We start from the raw sequence: 18,305 nt of genomic DNA on the forward strand, positions 1-18,305 counted from the left end.
CCAGACGGCATAATGGTGCTCATCTAGCTTCCAGCTGCAGGAAATAGAGCACCTATGCAGCTCCCCTACCATATCTGCATTGTGTTAAAGGGGTATTCCAGGAGAAATTTACTCCCCAGGATAGGGTAAAAGTAGGAGAGCAGTAGGGTGCGACCCCTGAACCCCCCAGCGATCTCCGTATCGGCCGGCTTTGTTAAGAATAGAGCCCTGTGCGGCATGCGACCCGCAGCTCCATTCATTCCTATGGAGTGGCGATAGAGGCGAGTACGGCGCAGTCCGATACGGGGATTGCCGAGGGTTCAGGGGTCGCACCCCGCCATCTCCTACTTTTCCTCTATCCTGTGCCTAGGGTGCTATTAGCTGTACATACAACTTGGAGAATACCAGCTCAGGTCATTGTACATATATGGCAGTGAAGGGGTGTATCTGCATTGGTAATGCACAGGAAACAGTATTCTAAAAGGAGAGCCATATCAATTAACCCTTTACTGTTTTCTGCATACAAAGCCAAACGCGAGGGACATTATCAGAGACTCCTCTCGCCTGCCATCTAAGAGCGCAGCTATAACAACTGCGCATGCGCCGCAAGAAACCTCGCGCAATAATATTTATGAAAAGCTTAGAGATCAAGTGATCATGACGCAGCACCTCCTAGCGGACTCGCCCCTCAATGCGATTGGTAATTGCTGATATAGCCCCGCCTTCACTGACATCTAATTGGTCACATTTCCACTACTATCCAGAAGCGCCTTTGTGATTGGACCTCTGCGCTTGTGGAGGCGTGGCTTGTGTTTCCCCGAATGGCGGTGTCGTCCTCTCCCCCTGTGCTCTGTGCAGCGCCCAGGCCGCTGCGGGAGTTTCGCTTCCTGCTTTTCGCCATGATGAACAAATGAACTCGCGGGGAATGAAATTTAAGTTCCAAAAAGGGGAGAAAGTTCTCTGCTTTGAACCAGACCCGACCAAGGCGAAAGTGTTGTACGATGCCAAGGTGCGCGTAATGCGGAGGGGAGCGGTGTGCGGGAAGCGGGCATCCCCCTATACTGTGAGAGTGGCGGCGGGCACCATCCCCTGCATGGGCTGCCATCAGTCACCGATCGCCGTGCGGCAGGAGTGCGTGTGAGGCTGCTGTGTTACATTAAACGCTCTGTATGGGAGGATTACCGCACTGTGTGTATTGTCCTGTACAACCCTGTATGCGGGACCAGAAGCGTCCTCCTAGTATAGCAGACCAATCAGATTCCAGTTTACTAATTCATTCATTTATTGTAGACTGTACACTAGGAGATTAGAAGCGATCTGATTGGCTGTCGTGGTCACCTGACTTACTGTTTACACTCCAATATAAAAGCTATGTATACATGGCCAGCTGTTATGTATACATGTGGCCTCTAGCTGTATGCTATCCCTACACCTGGCCATACACATCAGCCCCCTGCGGCATGCCCACATAGTATGACCCACCTGCCAGGTATGTGGGCAGTCATACAGAACCACAGCACACAATCCATGGCCGCCGTACGCCAAAGACTTCCTATGTTCATTCCATACATATCCCACAGAAAAGAAAGTCATGGCACGTTCCATCGGATTCCATATTACAGAGGATTTCTCTGCTAGACCCATTTGCTTCTGTTGGTGGGAATCTCTCTTAGCAGCAGATCCATATGTTGCTGTACCGTCCCTGTGTGTATATTATAGACATACCGCCAGTCATATGTGTTGTCTATGGCAGTGCTTCTCAATTTCAGGCCTCACCAACAGGTCATGTTTTGAGGATTTATTAGCATTTCACAGGTGATATAATTATACTCAGTCCATCAGGTATTCTCACAGCTGTTCTTTGTATGGGATAACCTCCAAACATGACCTGTTGGTGAGGCCTGAGGACTGGAATGGAGAAGCCCTGGTCTATGGTAATAGGAGGGTGAGGCTGTAGGTGTTACACACCGTGAGGATTAATCTGCTTATGCCACCATCTAGCAACTGTTCTCATTGCAAAACAATAAAATGGGAATGCTTTTCACTTGCCAAGGATGAAGAACCTTCGGCTGTTGCAAAACTACAATTTTCATCATGCCTGGGCAGCCGAAGCTTTAACTTCCCAGGAATGATGGGAATTGTAGTTTTACATCAGTCGGAGGGCCAAAGGTTCCCTATCCCTGGCGTTAATGGGCTTTATTTTTATCTTGATAACATCAATGTCCATGTACACATTAGAGAAAAGTTGGCTGAAACCATAATTTTAGTGGGACTGACCAACTATCTATGTAATTATTTTTCATAAAAAGGTGTTGACTGTGTTTAAAAAATAAATAAAATGAGCACTCACCTCACTGGTTCCCCTCCATTACTGTTCCAGTGTTTGCCTGACCTAGTTAAAGCTCCACACACAGGAAATAAAAGGGAATGCCGGCATAGCCAATCAGTGACTGAAGCAGAGCCCCGCCTTAGCTAATGATTGGTTGATAGGGCACTTCCTGTGTAGAGCTGCACACAGGAAGTCAAGATTAGTGAGGGCCTGGTAAGAGTTGGAGGTGCAGTGGTGGATGACCAGTGAGGTGAAGACTGCTTATTTGTGGCAGTGGCTTCAAGATGGAGTTTAAGGGGTTATACAGCGCTATGAAAACATCCTACTGTTGTCTCCAGTTTGGGTGGGGTTTTGAAACTCAGTTCCATTGATGTTCAATTGCAAACTGCATCTGAACTGGAGACGACAGTAGGGGGAAAAGTGGCCATGTTTTTGTAGCGCTGGATAACCCCTTTTAGCTTTGCCCCTGATGTTTTTCTCCTTCTAGGGTTGAGTTAGTGCTGCCAGCAGGGGCTGTGCACAGTGGAGGTTACTGTACATATATTGCAGTTTATTAAAACAAATGGGATTTTGTTTTTTATTTGCTGCACTTGTCTTCTCATTCTTGCTCACGGTTTTCTCGCCTGTTTTAGGTTGTTGATATTGTTGTCAGCAAAGATGACAAAGGTCGAAAGAATCCAGAGTATCTGATCCATTTTAATGGTTGGAATAGAAGGTAAGTAATATGAAGTCTTTTTTTTTTTTTAATCTATTGCTGCTATCAGAACATTAGCTTTATATGGTAAGTTAAGGTGGAAAACAATGCCGGCTGTAGTAAGGTGAGGGGGAAAGGTGTCCTGAACAAGTAGTTCTGCTTCTCCATTACTATTGTGGATGTAGACAGGTGCTTAAACATTATGCCACAATAAAAAGTAATGCTACTCAGATACATCTAGTAAATATATAGCTTAACTGAAGCACCAACAAAGGATTGGTGCATTGAGCAGATCTTTCTGTTACTCAACAGCTGCCATCAGCAGAAAGCTCAGTGGACTATATACATATAACTGGTGGCCAATCCTGCCAAAAACGTTGGCCCTGGGTGGCTTTTGTCTTATGTATATGGCCTTTAGTGCTCTGCTCTAGATCCTATGACGTCTGCTGCTATCAAGGGTGGGGGGATTGGTTTACTCTTGGATCAGGCACATGCGTGTGCTTGGCCTTTCGCTTAAAGGGGTTATCCAGCACTACAAAACCATGGCCACTTTTCCCCCTCTTGTCTCCAGATTGCTTGGGGTTTGGAACTCAGTTCCATTGAAGTAAATGGAGCTTAAAGTGACTGTACCACCAGGCCCAGGCTGAAGCACTGGAGGCGGGCCGACCCACCCTTAGTGGGAAGAAACTTCAGCCCCTCCATGACGTGACTCCATTAGACTTAATGGAACTCTATCATAGAGGGGCTAGGGTTTCCTCCCACTGATGGTGGGTCGGCCCGCCTCCAGTGCTTCAGCCTGGGCCTGGTGGTACAGTCACTTTAATTGTAAACCACACCTGAACTGGAGACAAGAGTAGGGGGAAAAAGTGGCCATGTTTTTGTACCGCTGGATAACCCCTTTAAGCGTGCTAGTCTGGCCTTTTTTCTTTTGCACTTGTGTGGTTGTGGTTGTTGCACCTGGAGTAGTAGTAGGTGTGGTAATGGCAGGAGTATGGAAGATGGTGGACAGCATGGGAGATGTAGGCCTGGTAACAGCTGCAGCAGAGCAGTATGAAACATGATGGTAGATCCATGCGGCTGTATAGGGCTACAAGCATAATGGGTCATTTTAAGGCCAAATTGAATTGCAAGTTTTGGATTTGCCAAATATTTAGTAAATATTAAATAAATTTAACTTGTGTCTGATCAGTTCCCTCATCTCTAACTGTTATTGGATCAGGAGGCCACACATGCTTTTCCAGAAATAAATACATTTCTTAACTTTTAGAATCACAATTGGAACCATATTTGTTCCCAGCGCAAAATTACCAGTCAGTTATCTGTTTGTTGGTTTAGTGTCACTGTTTTATTTTCTGTTTCTAACAAATTTCTAAAGTGTACCTGTCTTTTGTAAAAAAAAAAAAAAACTTGCCGGGAGATGACAATGCCAAACGCGGTCCTTTCCCAGCTCTGTCACATCAATCAGGCCCAATAGACTTACATAGGCCATCAGTCAGAGCCCAACTGACCACATGAAACTGTCAGGAGAGGATCGCGCTTAGTGCGGTCTTCTCCCAGCTTGTTTTCCTGATCGGTATGGGTCTGAACACTCAGACCTGGACTGATCAAAACCTTTCACATGTCAAAAGTTTTTACAAACGACAGTGACATTTTTTGGTCATGTCTTGCCACTTAAAACATTATTGTGTAACTGTTATGTATGTCCTTTCTTTCTTATAAATTTCAGCTGGGATAGATGGGCAGCAGAAGACCATGTTCTCCGTGATACTGACGAAAACAGGCGTTTGCAAAGAAAACTGGCGAGGAAAGCCGTGGCCCGCATGTAAGGAACCTCTCTAGGTAGACACTTGCTGTTGCTACATTTACATACCCCATATTTTTCTCCTTTCTTTCATGTCCTTTAATCCTGTGTTGTATGTGTGTGTATCTATCTAAAAAAAATTAAAAGGAAAAATAAATACTGTTTGTTAATGTAGCCCCTTGATTTTTAGTTAAACATGGTCTCCCTATATGCTACAAACCTATTTCGTGTGTGTATGTCAGCGTACAGGTCTATGGTATGGTTGTATCACCTGAATACATGACATCTAAATGTCATTATTTTCCATGTGTATTCTTATGTACATGTTATGTCACTTATATTATATATACTAACAGTAGTGCAGATTGTAGCACTAAGAGGGAAACCTGATGGATCCTGTTTAAATGTCATTGGGGAGTTGCCAGAATTTGTCAAACCTTGGTGCTAATGTGAACAGTCATTCATAGTCATCATATTAATGTATAGTCTTCTAGGTTGGAACAGAAAGTGTTTGCAAAAGGACGCTGATTGACCTCAGGGAGATCAACCAAAACACCGCATAGACACCATCACATGTCTCAACGTCAGTGTATTCTAGACTACAATGTTTTAGAATACACCAACGTTGAGACACGTGATGGTGTCTCTGCGGTGTTTTGGTTGATCTCCCTGAGGTCAATTTGCATGCACTTAATAGTCCTTGCTCCCACTAGCCAGAAACCTACTCCACACTGATGAGGGGCAAAAATCCAGAAACAGCTGTCTGTGGATGGATACCTTGCTTAGGTGGTTTCCTTAATTGGAGACATTCCTTGGCTTGGTTGTTCCTTCCTGGAGGAAGGTCTGGCTAGTTTACTGACGTCGAGACACGTGATGATGTCTCTGCAGGGAACAGAAAGTTTTAGCTTGCTTCTTTATGAAACAGATGCATCTGTATTGTAACCATGTGTACATCTGCAGTATAGATAGAAGTGGTGCATGCTGCCTTTATGCACTTATTTATAAAGCTCTGTAGCCGTACACTAAACATTAAGAAGGACCAAATATATATGGGCATAAATTGGATGAATAATGTCAAAGATGATCCTGTCATGTAGCATGTAAAAACCTACGTTTGGAAAGATGATCTGAGGTTTGACTGAGGTGGCAGATAGGGGCCACCCGATTTTATGTAAGATATGTACATTTGTTGATAGGGGTAAGAAGTGTCATCTCACGACCAGTGATACACAGTATGAATTATTGCTTTAATGAATTATTGCTTTAATATTGGTTGGGATTTATTGAATAATTTGTATTTATGACTTATTGTGGACCACGTTTTTAATGCATATCCAATAAAGTTTATTATTTTTTAGATCTACATGTTTTCAGTGATAGCGAAAGATGATCTGCTATGAAACGTGTAATCTAGACAAAGGCAGAACTTGTCAGCGTACCAGACGACCTGTAACCTACTATCATTACCCAGCAGGACTGGGTCTACACTGCAATAACGCAGTACAGCCTAGGAATATCCAATATGCTGCATTTTACATTTTTGATGCAAAGTCACTTATTCCTAGGATGCACTGCGTTAACACAGTGTCAACCGAGCCTAAGTGATCTGTCTCCACTAACAATAACTGCACTGTACTGTTCATGTAGGAAGCTTGCTGCTTTATTTGTGACTGCATTTGTTGGTGCTATACCAAATATTTATGACGTGTTACAGGTATATGAGGGATATGCAAAATAAACTCACTTACTACTTTTCTTTTAGGAGGAGAAAAGGAAGGAAGAAGAGACGGTGCCGGTTGCCTGGGGTCGACTCTGTTCTAAGAAGTCTTCCAGCTAATGAAAAAGGAGACAACGATGAACACTGTAAGTGCGCTGTTTCAGAAAGGCACATTGGCCATTCATTATATTTGAGGGAGCTCTAGATCTGGAACTTTCATATGTAGGTTTTTTTTTTTTTAGGTCCTCCAGCAGCTAAATATCTAAGTTTTATCAGGCTATGCCACTATATTTCTGCAGTGGATTAAAAATCTGGTGAGAGAATAGAGTGTTATAATAGACTCTAATAGTAATCGCTTTCACAGTATATTTCACTGTGAAATCTGCTGCAATACAGTGTATGTAAATGGACCTTAGGCTGTGCCTTCACTTTATGGCCCTTGCATGCATTTGACACCGGGCACCCTTGCCTCTCTTCGTGGCCATTCAGTGTTGCTGAAATTGCTGGTATGATCATGGTGAAGAACTGGGGCCAAAAGTCTCTTCCTATCCAAAGTGTGGGTTTAGGCTGTGTTCACACATCCATGAAATATCATCCTTAAAGGGGTTATCCAGCGCTACAAAAACATGGGCACTTCCTTTCAAAAACAGCCCCACTCCGGCTTGGGCTGGGTTTTGCTGCTCAGTTCCATTGAAGTGAATAAAGCTTAAATGCAAACCACACCTGAACTGGAGACGAGTCATGTTGTCTCTGAAAGAAAGTGGCCATGTTTTTGTAGCACTGGATAATCCCTTTAAGCTTACTGTATATCACGGACTGAACTCCTCTAACAATCACTATCCACAGGGTAAGTCTCAATAGCATGGCAGAATGCATACTCACCGGCTGCGCCACTTATTGTCTGTGTGGCAGTGTGAGTGTATTGTCTGTGTGAGTACTGTTTTAGAAATAAGGGGGGGGGTTAATAACCCCCATGAATAGTTATCCGCTTATCTGTGGTAAGGGGATAAATGTCCATAGTAGCAAAAATCCCTTTGAAGTATACCAGGAATGTAGGCTATGTTATACTGGATGAAATAGCGATTTAATAAGCAAATGATAGAGCATCTGTAATATTTATCTTTTGCGTTTTTCGGTGTGTTTTGGGGTAAATTTATAATCTGTGTAGGGTTCTTCACGTGCATGTCCTATTTTTGTGCAAGTGTTTATGTTACAAGTAAACAATTTCATGAGTGTGGAGATCTAAATGTTTATGTTCTGTTATGCAGCGTTAGAAGATAAAAGTATGTATAAGCCAAACATTTGAGGTAACCAGTTCACTGTATTTATCCCATAGCACTGAGCAGTTCATCAGAGGACAGTGACGAAGGAACGGATGAAGAATTAAAAAGTGAAGAAAGTGACTTTGAAGAAAAGGCAGAAATGGTAAATTTGAGATATTAAAAGTTGTGCAAAGGGTTGTCTCATCTGAAGACATAGCTGAGTGCGGCAGAGAATATGCCTTATAACCGTGTATTACTTTTATAATGTAATGCAGTCATTCCTCTGATATCGAACAAATGCGTTGAAGTAATTTTCTCTATTATGGGCATGTTTTATATGAATGAGTTGCCTCTTCCTTCAACCACTGGTTTGATGTTCTTCCTATTGGTAGACAGCTGTCGGTCAGCAGCATGTAGTGCTGTGCTTGGCTTCCTGGATGGTGGCGTTACAGGCACACAGTCCAAGTTAGACAGGGCAACTTATATGGCACATCAGGTTGAATATTTTTCCAAATACAATCGCTTAGCAAACTTGCCCCTCCTCCTGAGATGGATGTTCTTTCCATACCATTGTCATCTTGTTGTCTAGGGTACAGCTTGTTGCTTTAAAGACAGTGGTCTGGCTGGTCACACGAATGTTTTTAGAGCAGAGTGGTTGTTTGTAACCCAGACAACAATGAGAGGGAAAGCGCAAGCATATCGGGCGATGGAAGCAAGTTTGCTAAATGAATATATTTTGGAAAATATATAACTTGATGTGTCATATGAGAATAACTATATTAGTTGAGATAGGAATACCCCATTAATTTGGGTTCACATGTAGCGGAATCGCAGCGGATTTGACACTTCGAGTTTGAAGCAAAATCCTCTGCGATTCACGGTACTGTCTGTCTGTATGGGTTAACTTACCCGCCGCTTACCCGTTCACGATCCAGCCTGCTTCTGTGGCTCCCTGGCCCCTGAAATTCCACTCAGCCAATCAGTGTGTTGTCTCACTGCAGCCACTGATTGGCTGAGCAGGACATCAGGAAGCCGGGAGCCACAGAAGCAGTCTGGAGTGCGGATAGGTAAAGTATTTACCAGGCTGCTGCTGGTTAAGGGGGATGGGGTTTACATGCTCACAGCGGAATGAAAAATCTGCTGGTATGTAAGCCCATACAAACTGACAGTACCAGGAATCGCAGCAGATTTCACTGCGAACTCGCAGCATGAAATCAGCTGCTATTCTGGTACATCTGAACCCACCCTTAAATGAAATATTGCAAGGTCGTGTACTAGATGTTAGAGATGGATCATAATCTAGATGTGTTCTAATTTCTATATTTAGAGTAAGGAAGGAAAAGTTACCCAGAGATGAGGAAAAAAATCGCTTCTGGGTAACCAGGGATATTCTGCATTCCTATGGATTGAATGTAGTTGACTATGTTTAGCCATACTGTTACTTTATTACGTGATTGTGGCTTTCCACTTTGGCTCAAGAAGGTGGTCTGTGGCCTATTTCTCCTCTATGAAGTAGGAAGACCCCTATAATACCCATACTGTATAGCAATTTTTTCACAGCTTAGATGGCCTGCGCTTTGAAGTCACATGAAATAACAATCACTAGTGTAATGGCTGTGGTTTAGGTATGCAGGGGCATATTCTGACAGTATACCACACACACCCTAAATGTAGTCCCATTTATGTGTAGGAACATATCCTAACTTTAAAAGTGTACCTATCACTTCGAGACAGTGGCAGGATACACTGAAAAAATCCTGCTGGTGGGTGGTCCTCTTATGATGCGAGTAGGGTATGGAGCTCCCGGAAGCTCCTTTGACTACATAGTAATACACTAAGGCCGCATTTACACGTTCCATGGAATGCCTGTACCGTATTCCTCCACCCCCCTTCCCGGGCAGCATCTGTGATATGATGCTGAGAGCAGAAGAACTTTATAATTATGCGCCGCGCTGTAATGACATATTCCCACAGTTCCCCCGCTCTCAGCATCTTATCACAGATGCTGCCTGGGCAGAACACAGAATGTGTGAATGTGGCCTAAAGCACAGGAGGACCGCACACCTGCAGGATATGATATTTACAGTGTATCATGCCACGGTCCCGAACTTATAGGTACACTTCAGTATATTTTTGTTTTTTATTTTTAATACAACGTAGGTAATTCTTATTTATTTGCATTGCTTGTAGAAAGAAGAGCAAGAGATTCTCTCAAAACGGGACATGGATGAAAAGAGCATTGTAATAGAAATACCTGAAATTCTGAAAAAGAAACTTGAAGAGGATTGCTATTACATAAACAAACGCAAGCGGGTACATTAATCCTCTTCTTTCTATTTTGCAGCTTAGATACTGAAGCCCATAGTATTGTTTACGTGTCTACAAGATCTCTATATACGCTTACCAGTTACGTAAATAGCTTCAATGACCACTAATCTTGCACTTTCTTTTCAGCTTGTGAAACTGCCTTGTCAGACCAACATCATCACTATTCTTGAGTCATATGTGAAACACTTTGCAATAAATGCAGCATTTTCAGCAAATGAGAGAATTAGGCATCACCAGACCACGTCGAATGTCAACATGAATCTGCACTATGTTCCACCGGAGAAAAAGTAAGATGTACAATATGTATACTGACTTGTTAAGACAGAGACCCTCACAGTACTATCCATCAGTACATGCAGTTTTTCTGCAGCCACATTTGCTTTTTTGTGTGTTTTAAGGAATCTTTCCTGAAATTTTTTTTAGTTGTCATTTTTACATTGACAGAAAAAGTCACTTGTGACACTAAAGAAAGGCATGTGGTTTAAAATGCAGTTTGTATTAAAAATGGATTCCTATTCAGGTAGAGATTTTCTGGTCACGTTTGGCCTGTATGTCGCAGAGGTGGTAAGGAAGCCCAAAACAGCCAAGCCACTGTCTTATGCAACTTGGGGTATGTTCACACTGAGCAAATACAGCAGAATCCCGCCGTGCTCAGTGTCCGTCTGCCCGTCTATGGGAGAGTGCGCTCTCCTCCGCTGCCGTGACTCTCCACTAAAGAAGTGACTCCGCCGCAGAATTCCACCATTTGCTCAGTTTGAATATACCCTTATAGTGACAGTCTTAGGGATTGTCAATGATCGCACGTGTTGTGTAAGCAGCGTAGCCTGCAGGGCTCCTCTGTTTTATCTAACTCCTTGTAATGTCAATGTGAGGAGAGGTGAGTGTGCATTTCTCTAGGAAACTACTTAAAACTATTTTTTTTATTTTTTTTTTTTAAGTGTGGAACTGTGCAAAGAAATGGTGGATGGCTTGAGAATTACATTTGACTTCACTTTGCCATTGATTCTTCTCTACCCTTATGAGCAAGCACAATATAAGAAGGTGATCTCGTCAAAATTTTTTCTTCCTATTAAAGAAGTTACATGTGTTGGAAACAGGTATGTATATATTTTGTCTTAATTCATGCTTTCCTTTTATAAAAAGAAATAGAAAAGAGTCCAAAACGTATTATTTTTCTTTTAAGAAACCAAGAGGAAGTCTCACCAAGTCCACCACTTTTAAACCCACCAACTCCGCAGTCAACAGACAGTCAGCCCACCACCGGAGAGTCCACAACTCCAAAGAGACGGAGAACAGAGCCGGACATCTTACAGTCCTTGAGGCGCTCGACGCGGCATAGCACAAGCTGTGATAGAATGTCAGAGAGCAGTGCTTCTCCACAGCCCAAGCGACGGCATCCGGAGACGCCAACTTCAATGCCAAAGCTGTTTCTTCACTTGGATAAGAGTAGGTGTTCTCCTGTGCTAAAGCTAGCCATAGGCATTTTCCCTTCATTTTGATAAAATATACCCTATATATTCCTACCACCCAAATAATCTATATAAGAAGTTATGTAACCCACATGGGATGTAAGTGAGAAACCCTTTCCTACTACAGAAAATGTACAGTAAAATCTCTGCATCTTCAGTCAGTTTGTTTTGTTTAGACAACGTAGTTCCACTTACCAAATGTTTCTGGTCCTCTCGTGGCCGGTCACGTGAGGCGGTGGCCACATAATGCAAGTCAATAGGATGCTGGTAACTCTCTTACAAATAATGAAAATTTGGCCAAGGTTTTACTATAAAATTGATTACCTGGGATTTTAAAATTGATGGCCTATCCTCCAGATAAGCAATCAATATTATATTAATTTGGGTCAAACTCCCATCCCCAGTGCCGACCAGCTCTGTGAAGGGACACTTTAAGCTCTGTATTTCCTTTAATGTTTACCAGTTCTTGTACCTAGTTTGCTATACTTTTTAGTTGCATTGGTGCAAGGTACTGCAGCCTTGTTTATTCATTCCTTCATTCATTCCTTGCACCTATGCTATTAAAAGTACAATGAAAATGACGTGCAAGCACCCCTGCCGATCTCAGATTGATGGGTGTGAATTATAAAATCCCAAATAACCTCTTTAAATTTTTGTAGCTTGTTTTATATTGAAATATTTTATAGATTTTTTTTTTTTTTTTACTACTTTTTAGAAACACCTGTTCATAGTGGCTCATCATCACCAATTACTTTAACTCCTAGCAAGGAGGGAAGTTCTGTGTTTTCTGGACTTGAAGGTCGTCGAAACAATGAACTTAATGAGGTAATCACTTGAGATTCACTGAATTTTGTAGTCTGCACCTGGACTTGCCACTATTTAAAGCAGAAAGTCCGGTTCATGCAATTCTGCATCAAAAAAGCCAGCTGGGGCTGGTAGTGCTGTGTGTAAGAGCACCCTTAAAGTGTCACTTGTTTAAATTTTTTTTTGCAGAAATTAATAGTCCATTAATTAATAGGGATTGTAAGAAACTTTGAAATTGGGTTTATTAGGCAAATATGCCATTATCTGCATTCAAAAAGACTTTTCCCAGCCCCCCCCCCCCCCTCTCTCATTTACTGCTCATTATCAGGGAGGGGGGGGATGGCTGGGAAAAGTCTTTTTGAATGCAGATAATGGCATATTTGCCTAATAAACCCAATTACAAAGTTTCTAAGGGCTTAAGTAGGTTCCCAGCCACTATTATATCAATACACCATGCTGTGCGTTAAAATGGGTCTTAAAATAGGTATTCCCATCTCAACCATTTATGGATCATGCAATGAATGTATCACACCTATGAGACCCAAACCTACCTTGAAAATGTGGGCCTCCGGGGTGCAAGAGGGGGTTTTGTGGGTGGTCAGAGCTGGTCGGGATGCCAGAAACCACAAAATTCACTCAATAAACTTAAAAGTGTAGTCTATGTACCACCTCATGGCTGCCAATACGATTTACATACCACCCTGTCAGCACCACTGCAGGCAATCAGCTGGTGTGAAGGTTTTTTGAATCTGCTGCCTGGTTTCAGGTATACTTGCCTTTAATCTTATATGCTAATAAGGGCCGTTGTGCTCTGGAGGTCAGCACGGCCGCAGCTAGGTGTGGGAGAGATCTGTGAATTGTTCATGCGGTGCATGAAGGCTCTCATTAGCATTTCAGATTGCAGGCAAATATAACTGGAACCAGGCAGCAGATTCAAAAAAGCTCCACACCAGCTGATTTACCACATCGGTGCAGTCAGGGTGGTATGTTAATCTTATTACCAACCATGAGTGAATTTTGTTGTTAATGGCATCTTAACCACCTCGGACCACCAGAAAAAAAAAAAAATCTGGCCCCCCCAGAGGCCATGAACAATTCACAGATCTCTCCTACACCTAGAGCACAACAGCCCTTATTAGCATATAAGATTAAAGGCAAGTATACCTGAAACCAGGCAGCAGATTCAAAAAACCTTCACACCAGCTGATTGACTGCAGTGGTGCTGACAGGGTGGTATGTAAATCATATTAGCAGCCATGAGGTGGTACATAGACCTACAATTTTAAGTTTAATGAGTGAATTTTGTGGTTTCTGGCATCCCGACCAGCTTTGACCACCCACAAAACCCCCTCTTGTGATACATTCATTGCATGATCCATAAATGGTTGAGATGGGAATACCTATTTAAGACCCATTTTAACTCACAGCATGGTGTATTGATATAATAGTGGCTGGGAACCTACTGAAGCCCTTCTCCTCTACAGTAGAGTACTAGGAGAGGATTAGGCTAGGCTGTGTAATACACAGAAAAGATCATTGCATTCAGATAGAGGATAAGCTAAAATCAATTCTGATGTTTTTAGTGTGGATACATGTTAGAATTTTATTGGTTACTGAGCTGACTTCTACCTCCTTACCTGAGCATTTGTGCTGCACATTCTGCTGAGCACCTCTAAAGCATATAACATCGACAAGTGTAATTTATTGTCTTCAAAAAAGTATCCCTATTATAAAATCATAAAATGTTGACATTTATTAAGTGGATACACATCCCTTGCATGTTCCAATATCATAACATATTGTTCTTTAACCTATAGGTGTTGTCTTGGAAGCTTATGCCAGAAAATTACCCTCAAAGTGACCAGCCACCTCCTCCTTCCTACATATATGGATCACAGCATCTACTTCGTTTGTTTGGTAAGCGATATCTATTAGAGAGAATACTTTGTGTCTTTAAAGAGGATGTTCCACCTGGTACATCCTCTTTAACCTGAACCCACGGATCGATCGGCGCCAGCACGGGGAAGCCGGTGCCGCGGTCCGTTTTTCCCTTCCCGGTATGACTCTGCTCGCTTAGAATGAATGGAGCCACGTCATACAGGGGAGGGAATTCTCTCCCACTGGGGGTGGGCCGGCCGACCTCCAGTGCTTCAGCACCGGCCGGTACCGCTGGATCGAACGGCACCGTGCACGGGAACCCAGCGGCGGTCCGAAAAACGAACCGCGGCACCGGCTGCCCCGTGCCGGCGCCGATTGATCCGTGGGTTCAGGTTAAAGAGGATGTACCTCTTTAAAAAGCACAACAAGCAGCAGTCAATGTGTCTCTAGCTTTGTGTACTGTTAGTGTGTTCCTGCTGTTTCAGCAATTTTAGATCTTTCCATTTAAGATTTTTATATATTAGTTTTTTTGGATGCCTTTTAAATTCTTTGTTTTATATTAAGATATTCTTAATAGTAGTGGCAGTAGTACATTGCAGCTGAAAGGATAATGTTAAAAGTCTTGATTGGTCCGGGGTTTGAGTGTTCAGACCTGTATTGATCGTGAGAGCGAGTGGGAGGACCGCACTGCTGTGTTGTGTTTTGTTTTGTTTTTTTGACCGGTCCAGTCAAAACTTTTTGCAAAACTGCATTTGTACATAGCACTAATATGAAGAGCAGATTACAAATTGTGTGTAGGTAAAGATACATTTGATTTCTAAACAAAAATTTAAATAAATCCCAACCCATTTATTTTTTTAGTGAAACTTCCAGAAATAATGGGAAAGATGTTCTTTGCGGAGAAAAACTTGAAGGTTTTGGTTAAGCACTTTGAACTTTTTCTAAGGTATGTGGATGTCCTGCAGTACTTTACCCTAAATACATTTAACTGAAAGTGAAGTTTAGGAAGAGTGGCAACTGCATTAAGTATCTGTTTTATTCCTGTAGAAAACCTACAAAAGTTAAATTTTGGAGGTAAATGTATCTTATAGCCCCAAATCGGGTAAAATCCAGCAGACTTGTCATGATATTAAAGAAGAACTCCAATTATTAATTAATTAATTAATTAATTAATTTTCCAGGAGGCAGGGGGGGGGACATAATAAGCAAGCGCTACTTACCTCTTCCTGTGCCTCTGCAGCGCCGCATCACAGGCTCCTGGGCCTCCCACCTTAACTTATTTTCCCCCGGGTTGTGATGTTACGATTCTGTGGTGTCACTGACTGGCTGAGCAGGCAATCCATCAGCCGAGTCGTGACATCCCTTCAGAAGCAGATCCAGAAGCCTGGCGGTAAGCCAGTGCTGTGAAGGCACGGGGAGAGGTAAGTAGAGCTTATGTTCCTCCCTGCCTCCTGGAAAATTATGATTTTCTCTTGAGTTCTCCTTTAAGCTCAGGGGTATGACATGGAACAGTATTCCCTGTATTATTAGCCCCTCCTATTAGCCCCTTTCCAGACTGTATATTTTGACATACTATGGAGACGTGTGGTTAAGTTCTCTATGCCTCCCATTATTTCAGAAAACTAGAGGAACCAGGCAATGTGAACTCTTCCATGGCAATGTGAAGAATGCCCCTGTCCACTTCTTACTATAGTGATTAATAGTGTAAACTTTGCCTTTGCAGATTTCTTGCAGAGTATCATGAAGACTTTTTCCCAGAGTCTGCATATGTGGCTGCCTGTGAGGCATATTATAGCACCAAGAATCCTCGTGCTATATACTGACATTACCACCCAGTCTGGTCATTTTTGGTTCATCCGTTTTGTGAACTCTTTGGATGCTTCATCAGTTTTGTTGTATATTTTAAGAATGATGATGTGAGTTTGTGAAAAGACTTTGAGAAGCATGTACTGAACAAGCAGCAAGCAGATGAACAGAGGACTTTTACTATATTCCTTCTAAACACTTCGACACTCTACAATTCTTTCCGTAAAAGAAACTTGAGGGATGCAAAGGATTTCCCAGCAGTCACATTACCACAACTATTCTGAAATGCCATCTGCTTTTATGAACTGTCACGTTGAATTGTGCCGTTTCTTAAATAAATTTTGTGTTGGTGAAATGACTTTCATTGTGTTTTGCCTAGTCAAACAACTCTTCAGTGAAGATAATCGTATTCAAACATACCCTAATAATCTTGTCTATATTGGCTCGCAGTAATGACCTTTTGTAAAATATCTCATGTCTGAATTCTATAAAATCCCGGCAATTCATGCGCTGTATACCAAGAATACAGAAACTAGCAGGAGCACACTGATGCAGGTTTGCTATGGTGTATTAGCCCTTTTAAATCTTGTTCAGGTCATCTTTTCTCTTGTACATTAGTTTTCTATTGATGTATGTCCGAGTTCACACAGTATATAAGAGCGTCTGTGTCACAGAACGGCAGCTGTCTGTGAAGTTCACACTGTGGACTTCGCTTCTTTTGATTTTGAATTCTGGCTCATTCCGGTGTACTCGCATTCCAAATCGCCATAGCAGCAATGTAAAGTGCAGCCAGAGCCTTACTTTACATTGTCAGCACTGTCAGTTTTGTGCAGCCGCTATTCAATGAATAGAGGCCGCACGAAACTGACATGTCTGGTGTTGCAACGGCCATTATTTATTGAAAATTTACGTTGTGTGGACTTTGCCTAAGGCTGTATTGTTTTCCAGCGGCTGGGAATCAAATCCCGAACATTTGGGTTGGAAAGCGTTTGCGAACCTGAACAGTTCAATAAGTCTGCTTAACACTAGCTTGGAGCTTTACCAGTGTTTTCCCTGTGGGTCTAGAGATTTGATGCAAGAAAGTGTGCTTGCTGTGTACTTACATGAAGGAATGTGCTGACTGTTTACTTCACTGTAAAGTTCCATGTGGAAAACCATGCTCTAGAGCAGTGCTAGTCTATTCCAGTCCTAATGACCCACCAACAGGTCATGTTTTGAGGATTTCCCATACAAAGAACAGCTATGATAATACCTGATGCACTGAGTATAATTATATCACCTATGAAATACTAAGGAAATCCTCAAAACATGACGTTTTGATGGGCCTTAAGGACAGGAATTAAGAAGCAGTGCCCTAGTGAATAAGGGTAGTATTCCACGGGCCGACTAGGGCCCGATCAACGATGTAAACGAGCGCCGATCTGCTAGATCGGCGCTCGTTTACTGGGCCTATTCCACGGCCCGACAGTCGTTTAGCGAGGGCTGCAGGGGCATCGTTACCAATGTCCTTGCAGTCCTTGTTTCATACTTTACCTCACCTCTCCTTCTCCCTGTCCCGTGTGGCAGCATCAGCTTCGGAGCGACCTCTCTGAACTGACAGACCGCTCAGCCAATCACTGGCCGCGGCTGTGCTGGTCAGTGATAGAGCGCTCAGACTGGCCGCTCCGAAGCTGATGCTGCCGCCGGGGACCAGGAGAAGAAGACCTGCAGCCTGGTGAGCTAAAGTATGATATTTTCAAATCGTCGGTCGGCCGCCGCGCACCGCTATTCCACGTAGCGATGCACGGGTGGCGACCGATTTTAGGTTTGAACCTAAATGAACGATCAGCCGATGATCATTGGCTGATCAGTCTCTCTTTTCAATGGAGCAATAATCAGCTAAATCGGGCTGATATCGGCCAATTATTGCTCCGTGGAATAGGCCCCTAAGATTGAATAAAATAAAATGCCTGTTAAGTTACTTGCCCCAATGGGCTAGCTTTAACAGGCATTAAGTTTGAACCAATGTGCTGATGTAATTTGCCATATTGAACCTGTAGCGCCTTTTTCAGTGCCAAAACACACGGCTATTAAGTGCCTGAAACCTTCAATACAGTGCTTAAATATTACATCCATACAGCACCACTACTCATGTAACACTGCCATTCAGTAACCATATAATACTGCAAGAGTGCCTAAAAAATACTCATTGCCCACTTACCACTGCATAAGGCCAAATTAATGTAGGTATATAGAGAC

At 42.7% G+C, this 18,305-nt stretch overlaps 1 protein-coding gene across 1 annotated transcript; it reads left to right on the plus strand.

The window, feature by feature from the left end:
• The first annotated feature begins 768 nt into the window (after positions 1 to 768).
• Positions 769 to 16,425, plus strand: MSL3 (MSL complex subunit 3). The gene is made up of 13 exons (XM_069971017.1): positions 769 to 988; positions 2,941 to 3,023; positions 4,729 to 4,824; positions 6,566 to 6,666; positions 7,857 to 7,945; positions 9,973 to 10,095; positions 10,237 to 10,397; positions 11,049 to 11,207; positions 11,294 to 11,556; positions 12,295 to 12,404; positions 14,201 to 14,300; positions 15,123 to 15,207; positions 15,985 to 16,425. The coding sequence occupies exons 1-13, from the start codon at positions 890 to 892 to the stop codon at positions 16,082 to 16,084; spliced, it is 1,569 nt and encodes a 522-aa protein (XP_069827118.1). The 5' UTR covers positions 769 to 889; the 3' UTR covers positions 16,085 to 16,425.
• The last annotated feature ends 1,880 nt before the right edge of the window (positions 16,426 to 18,305 follow it).

This window comes from Dendropsophus ebraccatus, chromosome 5, assembly GCF_027789765.1.
Source record: "Dendropsophus ebraccatus isolate aDenEbr1 chromosome 5, aDenEbr1.pat, whole genome shotgun sequence".
Taxonomy (NCBI): Eukaryota; Metazoa; Chordata; class Amphibia; order Anura; family Hylidae; genus Dendropsophus; species Dendropsophus ebraccatus.